Genomic DNA, 18,301 nt, shown 5'->3' with positions numbered 1-18,301 from the left:
GCTCATGGCAACCAGCCGGTACCTCTTAAATCTTCTCCAGGGCTGAAATTGTGCACGCTGTCCATTCTCTTATTGGCCAGTCACGTGTCGATCTCTGAGACCATAGCCTATCCGGCGCCAGGGGAGGCCGAGGGCGGGCAGGATGAAGGACTTGGAGAGCGCGCAGGAGAGAACCCGGAAGTGAGGCGCCGCAGGTAATGTCGCGGGAGACCCAGAACTGGGCCCTGGCCGGCTCGGCCCCCGCCCTGGACTGGATGGAGGAGCCACGGCGCGGGAGTGTCAGGGGCCAGGCAGGTGACTCAAATGAGGGACGCAGCTCCTAGGACTGGAATCTCCTTGTTCTTAGACTTTGGCTAATAATCAAGCCTCTTAAAGAACACTCTGCAGACGGGCCCCCGCCAAAGAGGCCCGGGCTGGGAGTGGAATGCGGGGCCGTGTGCCGGAGAGCCTGCTCAAGTGCCGTCTTGTATTCCCCTCATTAGATCCAGGCAGCCGATGGAAGGGAACACCCCTGATGGCACAGGCCCCATGCACGTGCCGTTTGGGCACATTGTGGCCAATGAGAAATGGCGCGGGTCGCAGCTGGCACAGGGAATGCAAGGTCGGTGGGCTCCCTCTACTAAAGTCCTCTCTCACCTCAGCCCACTTTTAAAAAACGTTCCACCTATTGCCGTCTTTTCATCCAAAGCTCACGGAACTTATTTTCTTGTCTGTATTTTAAGGAAAAATTAAACTCGTTTTTGAGGATGGCCTGACACCGGTAGATTTTTACTTGTCTAGCAGATCCTGCATTCTTTATATCACCGAAGCTGATTTGGTGGCAGGAAATGGCTACAGAAAGAGACTTGTTCGGGTTAGAAACGTAAGTACTGAATTAAAGAAACAAATTGAAAATTGACTTCTATCCCCCTCTGTCTATCCCTTGGAATAATTTATATAAAACTATTGGCCATTCCAAGCACCCTTGGATAGCTTCTTAATCTTGAATGGAATTTTGTTATAAAATAGTTTCCTGTCCTTTTTTTTTTTCTTTAAAGTCCTGTAAACTTCAAGGGATTGTAGTAGTTGAAAAAACACGGATGAGTGAACAGTACTTTCCAGCCGTACAGAAATTTACTAACCATTGGCCATTCCAAGCACCCTTGGATAGCTTCTTAATTTTGAATGGAATTTTGTTATAAAATAGTTTCCTGTCCTTTTTTTTTTTTCTTTAAAGTCCTGTAAACTTCAAGGGATTGTAGTAGTTGAAAAAACACGGATGAGTGAACAGTACTTTCCAGCCGTACAGAAATTTACTGTGCTGGATCTTGGGATGGTGCTGCTTCCAGTGGCCAGCCAGACGGAAGCGTCCTGTCTCATTATCCAGTTGGTAAGTACTGATTCCTACTCCTCCACAACAGCCCTGTGTTAGGACTCTTGACTGACCTTCCTGGACCTGTTACTCTGACAGCTGCCCTTATTATAGGTACAATCCATCAGGTCAATCTCTATCAGCGACTGGGTTGGTTTCTAAAACCTTTTTGAGGAATTTAAGTTCAGAAGCTGCCTCTGCAGCTAGCTGAGCTTGCCCCCCATTCTAGGCAAGCATGTAACAAAGCAAACAAGTTGGAGAACTGATTTTAGCCTCCCGGGCTGTGATGACTAAATCATGTACCATTCTGCACTTAGGCTGGTGACATTGTCAACAGCTTCTTTGCCTCATCCACACGTATCTCTTTTTTCTTTTTTTTTGTCGGCCGGGTCACGCGGCATGTGGGATCTTTGTTCCCCGACCAGGGATCGAACCTGCACCCCCTACATTGGAAGGGCAGAGTCTTAACCACTGGACTGCCAGGGAAGTCCCGCCATGTATCTTTTGTTAAGCATCAGCACTTCTGTCTGCAAGTTCATGTGTTATTTTTTTTAACCTAGTGGTTTTCCATATAGTTCATCTTTTAATAATTTTACTGATGCCTGAAAAATTATATTCATGGTATATATGAGAATATTTGCAGTGGTGAATCAAGCTGAACCAAATGGAAAAACTAAAACTAAATTTCCACTAAACAAAAGTTTAAGAAACCTCCAGTCTTCTAGAGGGCACTCATGTTCTTTTCCTTTCATCTCGGTTCAGGTTGAAGAGCAAACCAAAGAGCCCAGTAAGAACCCTCTTCTCAGGAAGAAACGGGCTCTGATCTCTGAGCCAGCCCTCCTTCGAACTGTGCAACAGATCCCAGGAGTCGGGAAAGTTAAAGCTCCTCTCCTGCTTCAGAGGTTTCCAAGTATCCAGCAACTAAGTAATGCTTCCATCCGAGAACTGGAGCCGGTGGTTGGACAATCGGTGGCCCAGCACATTCATGCGTTCTTCACCCAGTCCAGGTGATGGCTCTTCCCACGGCATCTCCTTTACACCACGAACCACAGGATCTTGTTTTCTTTCACATTAAGAAACAATATTTACTCTCACAGAAACTAGGGGAGGATGAAGTGAGGCCTGAATGGCACCTGCCAGTTGTCCTGCCCTGCTTTCTGGGCTCAGGTATTTACTTCAGTTAGTGTGCCCCAGATGGCACTGCCCGCATCCTGCTAGCATGAAGAGGGGTGGTGGACACCTTGCTAAGGGAGTCGGTTTAAACAGGGACTCTCAGGATTCAGCAAAAAGCCAGCCTGGGCAGATTTTAATGTGTGACCTTGACCTGTATCTATCATGGGAGGTGGTGGATGTGACCATCTAAAGGAAACACACCTACAATGAATGAAGCACTGTGTACCATAAGCCCCTTGCTCCTTCTGGCAGAGCCACTGTTCTTCAGGTCTGGTCTTAATACACCTGTGCTTTGAGGGTGGCTGCCAGTGTAAACAAACAATTGTACTGCCTTTTTTCTTCCTTCCTTCCTTTTTCCCTCCATCCCTCCCTTCCGGGTAGCTGCACAGTTTGTTTGTAATCACTGAGCATGATTTCTGAACACAGAAAGCCTGGAGTCCAGAGTTCCCATTTTAAAGTAAAAAGCCAGTGTGTGCGAGGGAGGGAAAGAATGTGTTTGTAAATGTATAGCCCAACAACGGGAAGAGACACGGGAAAATGACAGGGGCAGCTGCATCCAGAGAGGAGAGCCTGGCGATCAAAATGTACAACTGCTCATTCAAAAAATAAATACAATTAAAGAGGCTCTATGTTTTCAGGGATACTAAGATAACTTGAAAGCGAAGTCCTGTTTTGTGAAATGTTAGTAATTTTAAAAAATCGAATACAATAAAAACATTTTGTGCGTTAGGGTAAAAATGATTTGAAAGAGGAGGGAATTAAAGTGAAATCAAAGTGGAAACCATTAACTCAGGCAAATGAATACATTTATGTAAATATTTATACAAAAATAGCCCTAAGAGCAATGGATACACTTTCCCAAATATGGTTGCTTCCCTTTTGATACTACACACTAGAAAATATTTAAGTTTGTTAATTCTCAAAATTACATGTCAATGATATATTTTTAAAAGCTATATAACTTGTACTATGCCAACAGTGAATCTTATTAGAGTCACAGTGTCATCCAACGTATAGCAAGAGAAATCAGTTGGTAAGAATGTCATTTTAAAAAGTCAAATAGAGCTCTAAACTTGAATCATTTACATCCTGACCTTATACAATGTTTTTAACCCTTCTTCAAGACTCTTAAAATATACAACTATGTACTTTCTACTTTAAACAAAATGAAAAATGTTTTGAGTATCAAACAGTATATTATCTACCTTGTAGACAGCATCTTCATCTAACACTGCCACTGTGTTAGCGACTTTTAAATGACATAAAATAGAAGAAAAGTTGCTCCTAAATGGTTTTTTATCTAATAAGTCATGACAAATTTGGCACTAGACTTTACCTGGAAACAGCATTCATATTATTTAGAGATAATAGTAAAATCTTGTTGTTTTAGGTTAATGAATTCCCCTTAGGAAGGAGCTCTTTGGGACAGTTTTTAGTAACACTAATTTAAGTCTGTCATTATTGTCCCTTGCCCTGCCTTAATTTGGGGTCATCTGAATTCTGAGTTAAGGAATTATCTATCATCTATCACCCAAGTCTGGAAACTTACAAATAGGACCAGTATAGGAAATCCTAATTTAACTCTGATAGTAAGTAACTGAGAGTCTTAATTATAGTCGTTAAAAACAGCCGTATTTCCACATTATTCTATTTACAATACTTTCTATAATAAATAACTTGCAGCAATATGGTGAGACTCCCCTAATAAGTTTGTTTTCCACAAACTTCTAGAGGTTTCTTGTTACTGTCATTCATAAAAACATATCAATTGTAGGCTTACGCTGTGAGAGAATGGGATTTGAGAATACTTAGACATTTTCCGCTATGGCACAAATATGAAGGCCCAGTCAGCATGGGAAACGCTTTTGTTTCCTCACGTTAGTACAAAGAACTGTCGGAGGTGAGAAGGCTGAACGGAGAGGGGAGCTTCTTCTTGACCGGAGGCCCCGCAACCCTGACCCCAACCGACGGGAGGCACAAGGTGCTCGCCGACTTCTGTCTGTTCTTGGTGCTCCAACTCAAAAAGGACAGCTTTTTCGAGATTTTCTTGGTTTTATCAGTTTTATCATCATCATCTATGGCTAAGCAGATCATGGAGTACGTTTTCTGCATTCCCACAGAGTATGTGGCACATTTACTATGCTGCACACAGAAAAGGAAAGAGAAAGGTGTTAGAAGCCAAGATGTCAGAGAAACGATCGCGAAGTTCGAGACTCAGATTCTGCACTCATAGCATCCTCTTTAAAATTACGTTGACATAATTCTGAAACTCAGTGACAAGTGCTCATATAGAATTAGGTTCTTAACAACAAGGGCAATTCTTAAGGAATATACTCAGTAGTAGTAATTTAGGCTAGAGACCACTACCTTTTAAGGTTATTACATTTGAAAAAGTAATACATACTCATGGTCAATGATCTGAAAATGCATGAGGTGAACAGTAGGTGTCCCTCCTACCTGGGCTTTCAGGCTCTTCCCCTGAGGTAACCACTATCTGTTACACTTTTAGAGATAACATTCATATACAGGTATTGATATGTGTGTAAGTATACATCCCCATTTGTCTTTCCTTAAGAATACACTACACACACTTGTCCACACCCTGCTTTCTTCACCTAATGTATCCTGGATTTCAGTGCACACCAACAGACACAGATCAACTTCATTCTCTTTAAAGACAGTACAGGGTCCATGGTGATGAGGATATTAAATTTGTCCAATTTTTTAAACGTGAAATAAACGTAACATCAAATTTACCATTTTAACCATTAACTTATGTTTATTTCACCAGTTTAAAGACATGCCCTCCCATGTGCCTGGACCCTCTCACTCCCTCTCTCCTCCAGGTATCCCCTCCTTTCTGCTCTCCTGTCTCCTAAACCTTTCCCATCTGCACACAAGCTAACTGTGCTATCAACACACACACCTTTGAAAAACTTTCCTTTACCCCTACATCCCCATCCCAGCTACCACCGCGATATCTCTGCTCCCTTTCACAAGTCTTCCCTGTCTCTCATTCACTTGTTTCCTGTCCTCATCCAGCATGCTCCCCACTACCCAGTCCCCAAATCTTCCTGGGGCACCTCTCTGACACTCTCACGGCTTTATGGAGCACAGCTGGAAACCGCTGCACTCGTCTAAATCTTAGATTATTACAGATGAGGACCGTGAAGCCTGCTGAAGGTCAAACAGCTTATTAACAGCAGGCAGGGCCTGATTCCAGGTCTTCGATTCCAAGCCTGGGGTTCTTTCCACGACATCAGTGGTAGTCAGAACGTGCTCCATGGAGAGATACTAGGGATCCCCACCGTAATCCAGAGAGAGTGGGGTAGCAGGCAACCAATTCAGCCAGAGCACTGGGCTTTACTGTTCCCATGATTTGCTTTTGTTTGAAGAAGAGGCTCAGCAGTTAAAAACAGTGCTCACAGCAAAGGAAACCATAAACAAGATGAAAAGACAACCCTCAGAATGGGAGAAAATACTTGCCAACAAAGCAACTGACAAGGGATTAATCTCCAAAAAATAGCTCATGCAGCTCAATATCAAAAAAACAACCCAATCAAAAAAAGGGTGGAAGACCTCAATAGACATTTCTCCAAAGAAGACATACAGACGGCCAAGAGGCGCATGAGAAGATGCTCAGCATCACTAATCATTAGAGAAATGCAAATCAAAACGACAATGAGCTATCACCTCACACCAGTCAGAACGGCCATCATCAAAAAATCTACAAACCGTAAATGCCGGAGAGGGTGTGGAGGAAAGGGAACCCTCTTGCACTGTTGGTGGGAATGTAAATTGACACAGCCACTATGGAGAACAGTATGGAGGTTCCTTAACAAACTACAAACAGGACTACCATACGACCCAGCAATCCCACTACTGGGCATATACCCAGAGAAAACCGTAAGTCAAAGATACATGCACCCCAATGTTCACTGCAGCACTATTTACGATAGCCAGGACACTGAAGCACCCTAAATGTCCATCAACCGAGGAATGGATAAAGCAGATGTGGTACATACATACAATGGAATATTACTCAGCTATATAAAGGAACGAAATTGTGCCATTTGCAGAGACGTGGATGGACCTGGAGACTGTCATACAAAGTGAAGTAAGTCAGAAAAACAAATACTGTATGATATCGCTTATATATGGAATCTAGAAAAAGGATACAGATGAACTTATCTGCAAAGCAGAAATAGAGACACAGACGTAGGGAACAAACGTATGGACACCAAGGGGGGAAGAGGGGGGAGGGATGAATTGGGAGATTGGGATTGTATGTACAATAGTATATACAATAGTATATACACTATTAGTATATACGCTACTATATATACTACATAGTATATACACTACTATGTATAAAATAGATAACTAATGAGAACCTACTGTATAGCACAAGGAGCTCTACTCGATGCTTTGTGGGGATCAAAATGGAAAGGAAATCCCAAAAAGAGGGGATACATATATACGTATAGCTGGTTCACTTTTCTGTACAGCAGAAACTAACACAACATTGTAAAGCAACTATACTCCAATAAAAATTAATAGAAAAAAAATTAACAAACAAACAAAAAAAACCAATGCTCAATTATCTAAAGTCCATGCTGGGTGAAAAGAATAGCCATGTCATGGTTATTACTCTTCTAACACCTATTATGAATTGAAATGTATCCCAGCTACGCACCCTCTTCTCCATTTTCCCGAGGCTCAGAGCAAGTCTCTGACGCCCAAGGTCACGGAGCTGGTGAAAGCCAGGATTCAAATGCAGGCAGTCTGAATACAGAACCCTTGCTTTCACCCCTACATCAGATTCTTCATTGGCCTGGTTCAATCAGAAGTGTGACAGGACTAATAGATAAGCCTTTCAGTCTCTTCAGGGGCAGGGCTGCTCTCTAAAGCTGCAGGTCTTCCGGCTGTGCCTAATAGACTCCAGCCCTCAGGCCAGAGCCCAGCACTTTTATTTATCCTCTTCTTGGACAAACTTCTTTTGTTTCTGGTTCAGACCCTGATCACTAGTCTAGCAATGCTATGGATTCCACCCCTAAAAGTGCCATTTTTCATGTTCCCTTCTCCCAAGATGCTCTGAGTCCCTTGACTAATTTATCTTCTTTTTTCTAATTGAGTTATAATTCACATACCATAAAATTCACCATTTTAGTACAATCCAGTGGTTTTTAGTATAGTCACAGAGTTGTGCAACCACTAATACTACCGAATTTCAGAACATTCCCACCCCCCTCCAAAAGAAACCCCGGGGAATTCCCTGGCGGTCTGGTGGTTAGAACTCTGTGCTTCCACTGCAGGGGGCATGGGTTCGATACCTGGTCGGGGAACTAAGAGCCTGCAAGGTGTGCGGTGCAGCCAAAAAAGAAGGAAAAAAAAAAGAAGAAAAAGAAACCCTGTCCCATCAGCAGTTACACTCCCCATTCCCCGACGCCCCAGCCCCTGGCAACCAACCACTAACCTACATTCTGTTTCTATGGGTTTGCCTATTCTGGACATTGCTTAGCAATGGAATCACACAATCATTCACTCTCCAACCCTCTCTGAGTCTGAGTTCTGTTGCCATTTCCCCATGAAAAGTGTCCTTTTGTCCTGCTGCCAAATATAATAGGCATGGCTCTGCTTCCCTCATTCTCCACCTCTTAACTGTGTTCAACACAAACCACCACTCTTTCCGGGCAGGATTTTCTTCTCTTGGTTTCAGAAGCTCCTCTTTATCCCACCTGTCTGCACTCCCCTTTGCACCTACTTCTCGTCTAACTGACCTCCAGACCTTGTGGTGTCTCTCAGGGTTGAGTCCTCCACCCTCAACCCCTCGAGGGTAATTTCGTTTAGTATCTTACAGCTTTAAATATCATCTCTGTGCTGGTGATCCTCAAATATTTAGTTCTAGGCTGACATTTGCCTTGAACTGAAGATCTGAACATCCAGCTGCCTAATGGCATGCGAACCACACACAACACTTGATTTTCTCTCTCCTCGGCCTCCCTCACCCTTGCCCCGTCTCCCGTCATTAAGAAAAATGATGCAGTAGTTCAAGCCAAAACCTGTGCAGTCCTCTCTCTTTCCCGCATCTTTTTTATACAAGTCATCTACAAATCCATCAGCTCTATATCCAAATTACGTCTCAGGTGCACCCACCTCTCTCCACCTCCACTGTCACCCCCTAGTGGGACGGTGCTAACGTCACTGGCCTGGATGACTGCCACAGCCAGCTTGCTCTGCGGCCACCCGGCTGGCCTCCAGACAGCAAGACGGCCTTCTAAAATAAACATCATGCCACGTCACTCCCCTCGTCTCAAAAGGTATCAAACTTCCTCCACTGCCGATGAAGCCCTGCCACCCTCCCACCGCATTTCCCGCCACTCTCGCCCTTGTCAAGATGCTCCGGCCGAAAGGCCTTCTTTTAGTTCCTCTAGCAGGTGCAGTTCATTCCTGCCACAGGGTCTGGCCTCTGCACCTGTTGGTGCCCCTGCCCACGTGCTCCTCTTGTACCTCTTCACATGGCTGGTCCCTCCTTTCACTCAAGCCTCAGGGCAAGCCCTGCTCAGGAGCCCCTCCTAGCTCCAGTCATTCTAGCACATTACACACTTTATTTCCTTTACAGCACTTACCCCAAATCACAACCACTGATTGCTTATTTAGTACCAGCTTTGTGGGGGCAGGGACCTTATCTGTCTAATTCCAGCTGTAGCTCCAACACCTGAGAAGGGCCTGGCACACAGCTGATGCCCAATCAGTATCTGTTGAATGAATAAACACATACTGTTCCAGAGGGAAGCGTCCAAGGTACACAATTGAATGCAGCAAGCACAGAAGAGTGCGTGTGCCACAATTCCTCCGACTTGGGGAAACAAAGGGATGTAACTGTGCACATGGACTTGCACAGGCTCAGACGCTTCCCAAGATCTCCCAGGAAACAGCTAACACTGTCCCGGACGACGAGTGGAGAGCATCTTCCACACATCATCTCAAGCCCTTCTGTATCAATTCAGTATTTTTTTTTAACCGTCAGTATGTACTACTTTTGCAATTGAAAGGAATTTAACCAGAAAAATAAATCAGTTGGTTATCTATAGCAGGGGTCCCAACCCCTGGGCCGTGGACCGGTACCAGTCCACAGCCTGTTAGGAACCCGGCCGCACAGCAGGAGGTGAGGGACGGGAGAGCGAGCGAAGCTTCATCTGCCGCTCCCCATCGCTCGCGTTACCGCCTGAGCCATCCCCCCCGCCCCACCCCGCATCCGTGGAAAAAGTGTCTTCCGCAAAACCGGTCCCTGGTGCCAAAAAGGCCGGGGACCGCTGATCTATAGGATTAAAAAAAAAAAAAAGCTTTCGTGATCTCTCTGACCCAAGCTGAGCACGTCCCAGTGATGATGGGCTTAGGAGTTCAGTCATTTGTGGCACGTTACAGATGCAGGCAGGAGGCAGGGGTCCGGATAAAGACCTCTGGGGCTGGACTCACGCTGACTTCACTCCCCGTCGCTATTTGCCGCCGGGGGCATCAGCACTCACCATGGACGACGTGGCATCCAGGAGGCTCACGACCTTCATCTCAATGTCGTCCTGGCCAAAGCTCTTCAGCAGCTTCATAACCTCACTCACAGTCAGCCACTTACAATCCACGTCTTGAATGGAAACAATATAATCCCCTTCCTTGGCTCCCGCCACCTATGAAAGTAGGATTTAAATAAAGGGCAAGGTTCTGTTCATTCAGATCCCTAAAGCAGTTCCCAAGTTCATTAATAAAATAGTTATCTGCACAAGTTTGCTTCAAAAAGGCAAAAATTAATCCTTTTCTCTTTGGGCAAGAAAGGTATGAGAGGCCTTTCACATAAAGCAAGGCCTTTTACATAGAGGAACCCTAAACTGAATCACCCACATACATTTGTCTGGGCAGCTCTCTTTATATTTTACCAGTTTCACTGTCTGCAAAGATGCCGGTGAGTTTTGCTCCCAATTTAGAAGGGTCCACACTTACCGCCGCAGAGCAGTACGGATCCAGGAAGTGGACTTGAACCGGGGAGTTTCCTCTCAGGGTGAACCCCAAGTCTCCTTCTTCTGCAGTGAAGTGAATGCTTCGAGGAGGCGTCCATCTCTTATTAGCCGAAAACACAGATAAAGGGCCCTTTGGAACAGAGCATCATTAGCTGTAGGAGCTGAAGGCTGAATCAGGAACTTTTGAAAAGCCGAAGGAAATGATGCCTTACTGTCCTTACAGATTTCATTCGGCCCTGCTCCGAGACTAATGAAACCGTCTGGGATAATATGTGCTACAAAGTCATACAAGAATATTAATTGCCATTTTCTCTAAGAGATCCAATATATTTAAGATAAAATTATCTTTTTAAAATTATCTTAATTTAAATAATCTTATATAACATCTCTAATTAAAAATCAAAAACTTCTAAAAGTAACCTTTTATTTATTTATTTATTTATTTATGGCTGCGTTGGGTCTTTTTGCTGAGCACAGGCTTTCTCTAGTTGTGGAGAGCGAGGGCTACTCCTCGTTGCGGTGCAAGGGCTTCTCATTGCAGTGGCCTCTCCCGCTGCGGGGCATGGGCTCCAGGCCGCATGGGCTTCAGTAGTGGTGGCTCGCAGGCTCCAGAGCGCAGGCTCAGCAGCTGTGGCGCACAGGCTTAGTTGCTCCGCGGCATGTGGGATTCCCCCGGACCAGGGATCGAACCCATTTCCCCTGAATCGGCAGGTGGATTTTCAGCCACTGCGCCACCCGGGAAGTCCCTAAAAGTAGGCTTTTACATACTTGCAACTTATAAAAAAGCTTTCCCCTCAAGTCATTATGAAATAAATGTTCAACATACCAGCTTCTGGAAGAAGTCCGTTACTGTCACCTTGGAGAACTGTGGCGGTATAATTTCAACCTCTCGCTCAGTTTTAGCTGGAAAAGAAGATTAAAAGTAAAAGCGTAAATGTTTCTGTAATTGAAAGTTATCCTTGAAAACTCAGGCCTAACTCCATTTGGGTATCTACTATGAGCTATATCCCACTCGGGCTGGGACAGAGTAGTGACAATAAGACAAATTCCCTGCCTTCGAGGAGCTTATTTGTATTCTAGGGGACATCCTCTGGTATTCATAAAATCCTACTGAGAAGCAACCTACGTTTCAGGTGTGGCTGTTACGGAAATACCATGCTTTCAGCACAGTTTCGGGCGAGATGTGCTTCCTCTCTTCTGTATTCACGTGTGATGTGAGGATTTCACAGTGAGAAGGGGGTTTGCCAAATCTCCACTATCATATTCATGGCAGGCTCAAGCCAACCCTTCCCATGAGGCTAGTCAGTGTCTAACAAAGGATCCCAGTGCAGGCTAAGTATACATGAACAACAGTATAAAAAGAAAATATGGGGAAGAAGACTGGCACTGCCAAGAAGACTGACACACCCCTGTATTCACGGGACGGCCCTGTGGTTTCTTACAAACAAACTGCTTCACACAGCATTGGGCTCAGACAGGTTACTCATCCACTACAAGAGTGGTGCCACCACCCCCAGACAGCCTTGCCAGGAGTTGTGCATCTCCCTCCCTCTGTGGAGGTTGTCTCTACTGTGTGGACAAGGGGGCCAGGGAAGTGGCCTGTGTCCATGAACGAGAATCCCTGAGCGCCATTCCTGTTTCCACCAACCAGCTTGTTCACCCGGAACAAAGACTTTGATCTCTCTAAGCCTCCACTGCCTCATCTTTAAGATGAGGGTGATACTAGTATCACCCTCATAGTACTGGGGAGCGAGATCTCACTTATATGTGGAATCTGAAACGGCCAAACTCTTCAAATCTATTTATGATAAAAACCCTCAATGAAGGGGGTATAGAGGGAACAAATCTCAACATAATAAAGGCCATATACGACAAGCCTTGAAAACTTTTCCTCTAAGATCAGGAACAAGACAAGGATGCCCACTCTTACCATTTTTATTTTTATTTTATTTTATTTTTATTCGTCATAGTATTGGAAGTCCTAGTCACAGCAATTAGTCAAGAAAAAGAAGTTAAGGCATCCAAATCGATAGTAAAACTGACACTATTTGCAGATGACATAATCCTACTTAAAGAGAACCCTACAGACTTCACCAAAAGACTGTCAGAACTAATGAATGAATTCAGTAAAGCTGCAGGATAAAAAATCAATATACAGAAATCCATGGCATTTCTATACACTAATAACAAACTATCAGAAAGGGAAATTAAGACAATCCAATTTACAATTGCATCAAAAATAATAAAACACCTAGGAATAAATTTACCCAAGGAAGTGAAAGACCTCTACACTGAAAACTATATGACATTCATGAAGGAAATTGAAGAAGACACAAATAAATGGAAAGATAATTCCATGTTTGTGGATTGGAAAAATTAATATTGTTAAAATGGCTGTAATACCCAAAGCAATCTACTGATTCAATGCAATCCCTATCAAAAATCAAGTGAAAGACCTCTACATTGAAAACTATATAACATTCATGAAGGAAATTGAAGAAGACACAAATAAATGGAAAGATAATTCCATGTTTGTGGATTGGAAAAATTAATATTGTTAAAATGGCTGTAATACCCAAAGCAATCTACTGATTCAATGCAATCCCTATCAAAAATCCAATGGCATATTTCACAAAACTAGAACAAATAATTCTAAAATCTGTATGGAACCACAAAAGATCCCGAATAGCCAAAACAATCTTGAGAAGGAAGAACAAAGCTGGAGGTATCATGCTCCCTGATTTCAACTATACTATGAAGCTAGAGTAATCAAAACAGCATTATGGTATGGGCACAAAAACAGACACACAGATCAATGGAACAGACCTGAGAACCCAGAAATAAACCCACACATAGATGAACAATTAATTTATGACCAAGAAGCAAAGAACAGACAATGGAAAAAGGATGGTCTCTTCAATAAATGGTGCTGGGAAAACTAAACAGCCACATGCAAAACAATGAAACTAGATCACTATTTTACACCATACACAAAAATTAACTCAACATGGAGTAAAGACTTGAATGTAAGACCTAAAACCATGTAATTCCTAGAAGAAAACATAGGTGGAAACCTCAGTGACATTGTTCTTAGTGATATTTTTGTGGATCTGACTCCAAAGGCAAGGGAAACAAAAGCAAAAACAAACAAATGGGACTACATCAAACTAAAAAGCTTCTGCACAGTGATGGGAACTATCATCAAAATGAAAAGGCAATTTACTGAATGGGAGAAGACAGTTGCAAATTATATATGTGATAAGGAGTTACTATCCAAAGTATATAAAGAACACATACAACTCAACAACAAAAAACCAAACAACTCAATTAAAAAATGGGCAGAGGGTCTGAATAGGCATTTTTCCAAGAAAGACAGCAGATGGCCAACAGGCACATAAAACACCACTAATTATTAGGAAAATGTAAATCAAAACCACAATGAGCTATCACCTCACACGTGTTATAATTAGCTATTATCAAAAAGACAAGAAATAACAAATGTTGGAGAGGATGTGGAAGAAAGGGAACCCTCGTACACTGTGGGTGGGACTGTAAATTAGTGCAGCCACTATGGAAAAACAGTATGGAGATTCCTCAAAAAGGTAAGCAGAGTTCATATGACCCAGCTATTCCACTTCTGGGTATTTATCTGAAGAACCTGAAACACTAATTCTAAAAGGTATACGTACCCCTATGTTCACTGCAGCATTGTTTGCAATAGCCAAGATATGGAAACAACCGTCTAAGTGTCCATAGACGGATGAACAGGTAAAGAAGATGTGGTATATATATATATACAATGGAATACTACTCAGACAAAAAAAAAAAAAAGAATGAAATCCTGTGACTTGCAACTAAATGGACAGACCTTGAGGATATCATGTTAAGTGAAATAAGTCAGATAGAGGAAAAAAGAGCACCATATGATTGGAATCTAAAAAAATCCCCCAAAACAAATGAACAAACAAAACAAAAACAAACTCATAGATACAGAGAACAGATTTGTGGTTACCAGAGGGGTTTGGAGGGGAGGGATGGGCAAAATGGGTGAAGAGGGTCAACTCTATGGTGACGGATGGTAACTAGACTTGTGGTGGTGATCGCTCTGTAGTGTATACAGATGTTGAATTATAATGCTGTACACCTGAAACTCATACAATAAAAAATAATAAATAAATAAATGAAGTCAAACTCATAGAAGCAGAGAGCAGAATGGTGGATGCTGGGGGCAGTGGGGGGTGGGTGCTGTGAGGAAATGTTGGTGAAAGGGTACAGAGTTTCAGTTATGCAGGATGAGTAAGTTCTAGAGGTCTAACACAGTATGATGACCGTAACAACACTATATTGTATACCTGAGGGTAGATCTTAAGTGTTCTCACCACACACACACTCACACACAGACACGAGGAACTAGATTTTGAAGAAATTTTCACTGCCAAAGTAAAAACTTTTCCCTGCATCCCCTGGCTCCACTGTTATCAGTGAAAATTTTACTTCTTGTTTCATAATAAAAATAATTTTTGTCTGGGGGAAAAAAAAAAAAAGAAAGAAAATGGAGAAAACGGTAAAGATCAAGCCTTGGAGCAGGAATAAGGATGCAGGTGGCTTTCAAACTATGGAGCCGGAGGTAAAAGACAGATAGCAAAGTGCAGTTTTCCAGAAGGCAGGTGGCATGTGCGTGGGTATGGAGCGTAGGGAAAACGTCGAGGCGAAAGGCAGGTCCTGGGGTCTCCTGGCTAGCGGTGGTGGCTGGAACCCCAGGGGAGGTCGTGAGACTTTAAGGAAAGGAATCTTGAGGAAGCAAACCAGGGAGAGGAGACCCGCAAGAATGCCAAGGAGGGGAGGTGGGTTTGGGCAAGACCGTCAGCAAATAGGGTGGAGAGGAAAGTGAGGGCAGAAAGAACCAAGGTGGCAGGGCCCTGACGCCATAGGTGGCGTGTTGAGGGCCAGGAGGGGGTCAGCTGCCACCAAGGGGTCAACAAGGACGAAGGCCATAAAGAAGGCCCTGGATCTGGGAATGAGGAGGTGAGGACTCCAGGGCAAGAGCAGCACGCGGCCCTGTGCCAGTGCCCGGCACACGGCGGGGGTGTGCCCGGCCCCTGCAGGATGAGCGCCCGAGCGCCCCTGCCTCTCACATGGCACACTCTGCACCGGGCACCGGCACCCAGGCCACTCACAGATGATGTCGGGAACGTCGATCAAGTTCAGCAGGTCATAGTCCTCACGGAGCTGAGTGTACTTGAGCCGGGACCGCTGGTGTGCCGCAGACAGCACCTCCTGCAGCACCTCGATGTTCCGGAGCTTCTTGCACAGGCTGGCCTCCCTCACGGACTCCTCGTGATGGGTAACAGCTCGGCACAGATGGGACTTGCCTGCCCACAGAAAATCAAGACCACAGGACACATGTCGTAAACTGCAACGTGAGTACCTCAAGGAGAGCCCGAGTGCCCAAGGATCCGCCCAGAAAGGTGGACGTTCTCTTTTCTGAAGGATCTGCCTGGATGGCTTCAGTCCCTCTTAAATGTGTGTACAATATGCTCGCTTGTGTCTATAAAACTTTCATTCAGCCAACATTTACCGAGCATTCTAGGCATTCGAGATACAGCAAGGAGCAAAAACTCGCCTCTGCATTCATGGAGTTTACATGCTAGTGGTTGAAGACGGATAATTAACAAGCAAAGAAATATGTAATGGGTCGTGTGGCTATAAGGTTCTGGAGAAAAATAAAGCAGAAATAAAAATAGGCAGATGTGGCACGAGAAGACGGGGAATGGGGAGTCGCCCTTCTATTATGGGTGATCAGAAAAGGCCTTTTAGAAGGTAACTTTTAAGCGGAGCCCTGAAGGAAGTGAGGGAGCAGTCAAGAGGATATCTGACAGAAGAGTGCTCCTAGAAGAACAGCAGCAAGTGCAAAGGCCCTGGGGCAGGAGCATGCCTGCATGTTTAAGGACAACAAGGAACTTGGGAGTTTGGTTGGAGGGAGCGAGGGCTGGAGAGAAGGGTAGGGAATGAGGCCAGAGGGGAGCAGGGGCCTGACCATGTCCAGCCTCACAAGTGCAGGTGAGGAATTCTGCTCCACCTCTGGGTGAGATGGGACCACGAGGGCTCCCTGGTCAAAAGCTGGGCAAGCTGTGTGACCTCTCTGGGCCTCTGTTTCCTCAGATGAAAAATGGGGAATCATACCATATGTATCTCATAGGGTTGTGTGAGGTTTAAGCGAGTCAATGTCTGTTAAGTAAGCACTACGTAAGCTTGGACCAGGGTGGTAGGTAAGAAGTGGTCAGATTTGGGATATTTTTCTAGGTAGAGCCAATGGGATTCGCTAATCAAATGCAGGGATGAGAAAGAAAGATGAGGGCGGAGAGGGCTTCCAAAGGTTTCTGGCCTGCACACCTAGAAGGATGGAGCTGCCATCCCCTGAGATGGGGAAAGTGCATGTGTGGGGTGGGGGGACAAGTTTGGGTGGAGGAAGAATTCAGGTTTGGACACGGAAAGCATACTCACTCTGAGACCGGTTAGAGACCAAACTAGGACAACTCATGACCAGTTCTTAGGTGTGGCCTAAGAAATGCATCCTTCCAGATTAGCATGACCAAGGGCCATCCCCTGGACCACTAGGGTGTTGGAAGATTGCCAAAGCTCTGGCTCCATCGTGGGAGCCCTGGTCCCTCGCAGAACCTGTGAGAACACAGCTCTGGAAGCCCGTTGAGGCCAGAGGACTATGCCTCCCGGTTTCTGAATCCAAAGTGGCCACGATGACTCGGGAAGCCCTACTCTCCGCGCCCTGGCCTGGGGACCTGTCTGGAGTTGCTGGTGAGTGGGAGTATCAGATGGGGCACAGGGAGGGAGGGAGGGAGCAGGAGAGCCGACACACACCCAGCTGCTGGCGCTGGTGAACGTTTTTCAGCGTGGCCAAGGGCGTCATCCCCTCTGGCATGTGGTCATAGAGCTGGGACAGGCACTTCTCCTGGTGGTCCTCATCTGTGCCAGGCTTCACTGCAACAAGAACCACAGGATTTGGGCTTCCCTGGTGGCGCAGTGGTTGCGCGTCCGCCTGCCGATGCAGGGGAACCGGTTCGTGCCCCGGTCTGGGAGGATCCCACATGCCGCGGAGCGGCTGGGCCCTATAGATGGCACCGCAGACCCACTGAGAGATCCCTCTTTCAACCACATCCCCAGGTTCCCTTCTCCAGCTTTACAAGGCACTTGGGATAATAGGTCTCCTTTCCACCCCTGGACATACCCAGGCACTCCAGCCCAAGGTCTCTGTGCAGGGGGCCCGGCACACTCTAGGGGCTCATGATTTGGCTCCAAGCCCCTGCTCTCTACCTGCTCCCCATCACCCATCTCATGAACCTCCAAGCACAGCCCCACCTCAAACCTCTGGGGGCCACCATGCCTGCACCCTCCCTGGCATGTGTCCCCTCCTGACCTCACCAAACCACCCACTGCCACCTCAACACTTCCGGCCTCTGTTCCAGGGCTCACTCAGATCCTGTTCTCACTCGAGTTGTCCTTTCCCTCCTCGTTCAGCTGGAAAAGTCCTCCTCAGAGGCCCAAGTCTAACTCGAAGGGCACCGCCTCTGAGGAGCCATCCATGACTACACCAAGGACTCCAACTGCTGCCTCATTTGTGTTCCTACCACAGTGACTGAAGCACTGTATTTCGGCTGGTTTACATGACTTGTCCTGCCTAATAGACCATATAATAATACTAGCAGGGGCTTCCCTGGTGGCGCAGTGGTTGAGAATCCGCCTGCCGATG

At 45.3% G+C, this 18,301-nt stretch overlaps 2 protein-coding genes across 2 annotated transcripts in view; one reads left to right on the top strand and one right to left on the bottom strand.

The window, feature by feature from the left end:
* Window positions 1–106: 106 nt before the first annotated feature.
* FAAP24 (FA core complex associated protein 24) lies at window positions 107–3,646 on the top strand. The gene is made up of 5 exons (XM_028477977.2): window positions 107–290; window positions 483–601; window positions 723–862; window positions 1,217–1,369; window positions 2,114–3,646. Exons 2-5 carry the CDS (start codon window positions 496–498, stop codon window positions 2,360–2,362), a joined length of 648 nt encoding a protein of 215 aa, XP_028333778.1. The 5' UTR covers window positions 107–290; window positions 483–495; the 3' UTR covers window positions 2,363–3,646.
* Window positions 3,647–3,766: 120 nt separating this feature from the next.
* RHPN2 (rhophilin Rho GTPase binding protein 2) overlaps window positions 3,767–18,301 on the bottom strand; it is a 60,582-nt gene continuing 46,047 nt past the window's right edge. Inside the window, exons 10-15 of the mRNA XM_007101654.4 lie at window positions 17,413–17,532; window positions 15,714–15,908; window positions 11,363–11,439; window positions 10,520–10,666; window positions 10,054–10,209; window positions 3,767–4,666 (exon numbers count right to left, since the gene is read on the bottom strand). Coding sequence (XP_007101716.2) covers window positions 4,403–4,666; window positions 10,054–10,209; window positions 10,520–10,666; window positions 11,363–11,439; window positions 15,714–15,908; window positions 17,413–17,532 — 959 coding nt within the window. The 3' untranslated portion in view covers window positions 3,767–4,402. The remainder of the gene's footprint in view (window positions 4,667–10,053; window positions 10,210–10,519; window positions 10,667–11,362; window positions 11,440–15,713; window positions 15,909–17,412; window positions 17,533–18,301) is intronic.

Source organism: Physeter macrocephalus, chromosome 17 (genome assembly GCF_002837175.3).
Source record: "Physeter macrocephalus isolate SW-GA chromosome 17, ASM283717v5, whole genome shotgun sequence".
Taxonomy (NCBI): Eukaryota; Metazoa; Chordata; class Mammalia; order Artiodactyla; family Physeteridae; genus Physeter; species Physeter macrocephalus.
The sequence above is the reverse complement of the archived record's forward strand: the minus strand, read 5'-3'. Positions and strand labels throughout refer to the sequence as shown.